General features: G+C 41.3%; 1 protein-coding gene across 8 annotated transcripts in view; it reads right to left on the bottom strand.

Moving 5' to 3' along the window:
* CHD2 (chromodomain helicase DNA binding protein 2) overlaps positions 1–7,019 on the bottom strand; it is a 142,092-nt gene that overhangs the window by 4,190 nt on the left and 130,883 nt on the right. For all 8 annotated transcript variants that reach the window (XM_063716057.1, XM_054531208.2, XM_054531212.2 and 5 more), the window contains 1 exon segment: positions 3,596–3,842. In XM_063716057.1, the coding sequence (XP_063572127.1) occupies positions 3,596–3,842 (247 nt within the window).

The following is a 7,019-nucleotide window of genomic DNA, read 5'->3' as shown; positions in this document are numbered from 1 at the left end:
CATTAAAAAAAGAATTAGTAAAACTCAACAACAAAAACAAACAACCCAACTCAAAAACAGGCAAAGGATTTGAACAGACATTTCTCCAAAGATACACAAATGGCCAAAAAAACCATGAAAAGATGCTCAATATCATTAATCATTAGGGAAATGCATATTCAAGCCCACAATGAGACTACTTCACACCCACCAAGATGGAGATATTCATTAAAAAAAAAAAAAACCCAGGAAATAAGTGTCGGCAAAGATAAGGAAAACCTTCAACTCTTATACATTGCTGGTAGGAATGTAAAATGGTTCAGCCATCATAGAAACATTTTGGTGTTTCCTAAAAACGTAAAGAATATGACTAATAATTCCACTCCCAGGCACATATCCAAAACTGAAAACAGGTAGTCAAGTACATGTATACCACTCTTCACTGCAGCATTATTCACAATAGCCCAAAGATGGAAACAACTCAAATGTCCATCAACAGATGAATGGATAAACAAAATGTGGTATATCCACACAATGAAATATTATTCAGCCAGAAGATGGAATGAGTACTGATGAATGAACCTTGAAAACATTATGCAGTCACATATTGTATGACTCTTTCTATATGAAATGTCTAGAATAGGCAAATCCAGAGAGACAGAATGCAAACTGGTGGTTGCCAGAGGCTGGGGAGAGGGAATAATGGGGAAGGATTATTTAATGGTTATAGGGTTTTCTCTGAGTGATGAAAGTGTTTTGGAACTAGATAGAAGTGGTGGCTGCCCAATATTATAAATGCATGAAGGTCATTCAGTTGTTCGCTTTAAAATAGTTCCTTTATGTAAAATGAATTTCACCTCAATGAAATAAAGAGGGAGGAAGAAGTGAGCAATTTCAAGTTCCAGTCAAAATGGAATAACAGGGACTAGATTTACCGTCCTGCCTGAAACAGCCAAAAGGGACAAAATGTATAGAACAGTGATTTTCAAGACACCAGACATCAGGCAATGAAGAACGGTGATCCCTGAGGAATGGACACTAATGAAATGAGCCTTTTAACGGCTCCTGCTCACTATCATGAGATAGTCCTCAGGCTATGACACAGGAAGAAGGAAACCCAGAAAGACACCAGTTGGCTTCCCAAGGTGAGGGATGGGGAACCAAGGTCGCCAGAGTTCACAGGACATGGCATGAGAGGAGACAGTTCTGCAGAGAAAGAAGTTTGAAGATCTACAGAGGGTTCCCAGGTATACAGCTGAATACTGCTTAGGATGTGCATGTGGGGAAACTACCCAAGGCCAGGGAAGAACCACCCAAAAAGACTAAAGGTAACAGTGCCCTGTGCTCACAAAGAACTGGCATCGTGCCTGTTCTCACCAGCCACACCAAAGACCTCCAGATGGTGATATGGTTTGGGTATGTGTCCCCTCCAAATCTCATGTTGAAATGTGACCTCCAGTGTTGTAGTGGGAGGTGTTTGGGCAGATCCCTCATAAATGGCTTGGTGCTGTCCTTGTGATAATGAGTGAGTTCTCTGAGTTCATGTGAGAGCTGGTGCTTTAAAAGAGACTGGCACCTCCTCCTCTCTCTCGCTCCCTCTCTTGCCATGGGACGCCTACTCCCACTTCACCTTCCACCATGAGTAAAAGCTCCCTGAGGCCTCTCCAGAAGCCAACCAGATGCTGGTGCTATGCTTGTACAGCCTGCGGAACTATGCGCCAAATATAACTCTTTCTCTATAAATTACCCAGCCTCAGGTATTCCTGCAAAACAGACTAACGCAATTGGGTAGAGTGCAATGAGGCTCTTTACCTTGGGGGTGGGCAATCATTAGCCCTTGACTGAGCACCGCTCTGGTTCTACCTAATGAATCTTAACAGCAAGACCTGAAAAAGGAAACTGCTTCCAAATAACCTGCAACTCATAACAAAGCTCCAGAACACTACGGGAATACAAAAATATCCAGCACCCAACAAGGTAAATGTTACATCTGGCATCTGACAAAAATTACTAGGCACAGAAAGCACCAGGAGAGCAAGACCCACAGTGAGGAGGTATCAACTGAAACTGACCCAAGTGATAAGATTCGCAGACAAGGACATCAAAACCATTGTTGTATATGTGTTCCAGGTTTTAAAAGGTTAGACACAGAACGTATATAAAAAGACCCAAATACAACTTTCCGAACTTTTAGAACTACAATGTATAAAATGCAAAGTACACTGGATGGGCCTCACAGCAGTCTTGACATTGAAAAGGAAAGTATTAGTGAACTTGAAGAGGTAGCAATAGAAACCATCCACAATGAAACAGAGAGAAACCATAATTGTAAAAAAGTCAGCAGAATACAAGTGAGCTGTGAGACAACTTCAAGCAAGCTAATATAGGTGTAATGAGAATCTCCAAAGAAGAGAGAGTGGGGGGATCAGAAAAAATATTTGAAGAAGATTGTAAAAATTTCCAAATTTTATGGAAACAATAAACCCACAGATCCAAGAAGTTCAAAAATTTCCAAGCACAAGAAACCAAGGAAAAATACACCAAGGCACATCATAATCAGTGATTTTTTTTAAAAGGAACATTATGTAAAGAGAAACAAAGATAAGGATGACAGATTTTTCATCACAAAACAATGCAAGTAAATAGCAGAGGTACATCTTTAAAGCACTGAAAGAAACTGTAAAGCTAAAAATGTATATACTCAGCAAAAACTGCTTTCAAAAATGAAGGCAAAATACTTTTTCAAGCATACATACAAACACTGAAAGAGTTTATCACCAGCAGAAAAAGTCCTTCAGGCAAAAGAAAAGTGACATCAAATAGAAATACAGACCTACTAGAAGAATGCAGGGCAAGTGCCCACTGGGTCCAGACAATAGAGAAGGGTGGGAGTGAGGGGCAGACTCCTAACGAGGTGGCAACTACTCAGCTACAGCTCTCTGCTAATGCGGCCTGCTGTTACCAGATCTTCCAAAACAAAGCAGGACTTTGAGACATGTATATGAAATTTTCCCACTTTAAATTCAAGGTACAGTGCAAATGACGCACATCATTGGCCCAGGGAAAACCAAAGCTGCTATGAGGTTAAATTATCCACGATTTGAAATTAGGAAACACAGATAAAACCTCTTTAGCTCTCCCTGGACTTGCTACTGTCACAATGTAAAGCTTTGGCTCATCGTACTACTGGTGGCATTGTACTGAAGTAAAGAGGGTGCAGCTTTGAAAGGCTTCGACTCTTCAATTATGGGCTGGTGGCAGGTAAGGACTGTGGGCTGGTACCCACCTCAGGATCCCTGACACCCAGTGTGGCTGACAGCCTCACACAGAGCTTAATAATTTTGGTTGTTGACTCTAATATTTTATGGCGACCACTTCACTAGATTTTCTCAAAAGACGGCAGAAAACTCTTTTCCTGCACAGGTGAAATGTGCTCCCTATGACCCAGAAAATAAAACATAAAACCTATAACCAAGACATGGGATTCCCTGTGGCTGACACATGATGAGATCTTCAGTAATTTGACTGATAAATACATTCATGTATACGTCACTTTCTCCCTAGAAACAGTTCCTGGCAAAGGTCGGCACCTGGTGTCTCACAGCCTTTTGCATACCTGTCGTAATAATCTCTGTGTCCCCGGTGGTCTCGGTCACTGCTGTACTGGTCATAAGGCCTCTTTCTGGACATGTTGTTGGGCCGATAGCTTCCAGAACGGTGGGCATCCATATGTCGCCGGTCCCCATAATGGTGGTCCTTGTACCAGTGCTGCTCATACTGATGGTGCCTGTCGCTTCCCCATGGTGGATTGTTGTTGCCACCACCATAATTGAACTTTCTTTCCCTCTGCCAGTCTCCTCGATCTGCAGGAAAAGAAAGAATGATCTGATGACTGCAAGAAATGGATGAATTTCACTTTCACTACAATTTTTTTTTTTTTGGAGATGGAGTCTTGCTCTGTTGCCCAGGCTGGAGTGTAGCGGCACAATCCTGGATCACTGCAATCTCCACCTCTTGGGTCAAGCGATTCTCGTGCCTCAGCCTCCCGAGTAGCTGGGACTACAGACACCCACCACCATGCCTGCCCAATTTTTGAATTTTTAGTAGAGACAGGGTTTCACCATGTTGGCTAGGCTGGTCTCGAACTCCTGACCTCAGGTGATCCACCCGCCTCAGCTTCCCAAGGTGCTGGGATTACAGCTGTGAGCCACCACGCCCAGCCTTATTTTTTATTTTTGTTTTCTTCCACACCAATCTTCTCTGTATTGTTCCAATTTTCGTAGGTATGCTGCTGAAGTAAGCACTACTTTGCTGAAGTTCAAACTGAAAGCCTGACACGTTACAAACAGACATTAAATTTCTTTCTTCTTGGTCTTCTTGCTGCTGGCTAACGTATCAGTAATGACTCCTAAACATTCTTTCCAACAAAATTTAAAGGCAAAATTTACTACTCCTCTCCTTCTGAAATCTTAAGAACTACCGCTTTTCACTCTCCATACCTGTTTAATCTTCCAATCTGTGGCAGACTCTTAACACCAAAACCAAACTAATTCAGAAAATGATACCGCTGAGTTTCACAGCTGCGAGGTAATATCCTCCCGTTACACATCTAACGTTTATTCACCTGCTGGTACCTGCTCTGCCTGGTCTCTGAAAATCTCTCCAGACTATACTCACCGATTCTATTATTCTTCCCTATTCTGCACACACACAAAAATGGACCTCCTCCTATAAAAAAGTAATTTCTCTAACTTTGAGCTTAGATCAGTGCTCTGTCTCTTAAGGATTAACGCCAAACTACAATCCTTTTAACTTCTGTAGCCTTCCTTTTCTCCTAAGGAAAAGAATCGTACTCACTTGAATCAGAAAATGTAGTGAAGACACAGAAGTCTAGGGATGGAGAGTTAAACTGTGGCTACCAAAACGTCATGTCCACCCAGAGCCTGTGAGTGTGATTTTACCTAGGTCTTTGCAGATGTAATTAAGTTAAAAATCTCTAGATGACATCATCCTGAATTTAGGTTGGGCTATAAATTCCAGGACAGGCATCCTTTCAAAATAAAGGCAGAGGGAGCTATGACAGGCTATGCATTAGGAGAAGGCTATGCAAAGATGGAGGCAGTAATCGGCGTGATGCACCTACGAGTCAAGAACGCCAAGAACTGCTGGCAGCCACCAGAAGGCAGAAGAGAGGCATGGAACAGATTTTCCCTCAGAGCCTCCAGAAGGAACCAACCCTGCTGACACCTTGATATCAGACTTCCTGGTCTCCAGAAATGTGAGAAAATAAATGTTTGATGTTTGAAGCCACCTAGTCTGTGATACTTTGTTATATACGGCCCTAGGAAACTAATACAGAGGACAACCAAAAGGAACCTATGACCTCATGGAAAAATCCATCTTCTGTCTATAATTATGTTAAGATCAAAGACATGCCACCAAATAAGTGTCTCTACTCATTTTGCTGGCCTTCCAGCTTTTTCCTACAGAGCTGAAGAATAACACCATTAAGGAAGTGCCGAGCTTAGAAACTGATAGCATTAATATGATGTACAGTCAACCAGTGGTCATTGCTGACTTGGGTAGGTCAGATGAGAGCACCAAAGTAAAAAACTTTTGACTATTCACCCTAAGAATTAACAAATAAAAACAAAAAGAGACACCTTCTAAACATGCGAAGGATCACTTGAAGATGGCTTCAAATCAAATGGAAAGTGAGATTTCTAACAGGGTGTCAATGTCTGTGGTTTTGTAGAGGTGCTTAAAACTCAAGCTAATTCATTGTTTCCGGAGTAAATCAAACAGATTTTCTTTCTTCTTAAACCCTCTGTGAGGTAAATCACAGGTTACAAAGTATTGAGCTATTAAAAAGATGGGTGAGGAATCCAAGAAATAAAAGAATGTATTTAGTAAGAAGTTATTTTAAAGGATTCAGAATATAAAATAAGTGACATCGTATGCAAAACACAAAAACAGCCTAATACTAGAAAAAAGCCAGTATAACTGATGCAACTACATCTAAGAACAGGGAAACATTTCCCAGTCATTCTGCAAAGTCATTAGCTTTTTTTCCCTCAAAAAATGGTAATGAAATAATTTTGAACTCAGATTTTTAACATTACAGAACATAGAACTTAATGCTTCCAGGCAGGGTAGCTTGTAGCAGAATCACATCCTGCCAAAAACAATGAGAAAGGGAAGATTAAAAACAATGTGTTTAGGCCAGGCGCAGTGGCTCACACCTGTAATCCCAACACTTTGGGAGGCTGAGGCGAACGGATCACCTGAGGTCAGGGGTTCAAGACCACCTTGGCCAACATGGTGAGACCCTGTCTGTACTAAAAATACAAAAAAAAAAAAAAAAAAAAATTAGCCCGGCATGGTGGTGTGTGCCTGTAATCCCAGATACTCGGGAGGTTGAGGCAGGAGAATTGCTTGAACCCGGGAGGTGGAGGTTGCAGTCAGCCAAGATTGTGCCGCTACACTCCAGCCTGGGTGACAGAGCGAGGCTCCATCTCCCCCCACCAAAAAAAAAAAAAAAAAAAAAAAAAAGGAAGTGTTTAAAGGCATCAAAGAGCAGCTAAAGCAATGAGGACTAGCAGGACTAAGATTCCACAGAGCAAAAAACCTCAGAAATAAGAGATGACTTCTGTCACCACTGAAGAGATCTGTGATCCTGAGCACCAGCAAGAGGCTAAGGATCTGGGTCTTTCCCAGGCAGGGACCACTGCTGGAGGAACAGAGAACCCACAGAGTGGGTTTTCAGATTATTTTCTGAAAAGACTATAGCAATTCACACTCTTAGCAATCGGTGTGTATTTCCCTTTTTAATTTTTGATGATCTGAATGGGTAAAAAAATTGGTTAACCTATTGTTGCTTTAATTTATATTTCCCTAGTAGCAAGGTTGGTCATCTTGTCATATTGGCCATTTGAATTTTCTCTTTTATGTGAACTGTCTAATTCATAACTTTTGCTCATTTTGTTTTAGAACAATGGAAAAGCTCTACAGAGTTTATTTTTTTCTAATCAAATTTCCAA

Source organism: Pongo abelii, chromosome 16 (genome assembly GCF_028885655.2).
Source record: "Pongo abelii isolate AG06213 chromosome 16, NHGRI_mPonAbe1-v2.0_pri, whole genome shotgun sequence".
Taxonomy (NCBI): domain Eukaryota; kingdom Metazoa; phylum Chordata; class Mammalia; order Primates; family Hominidae; genus Pongo; species Pongo abelii.
This window is presented reverse-complemented; position numbering and strand designations above follow the sequence as displayed.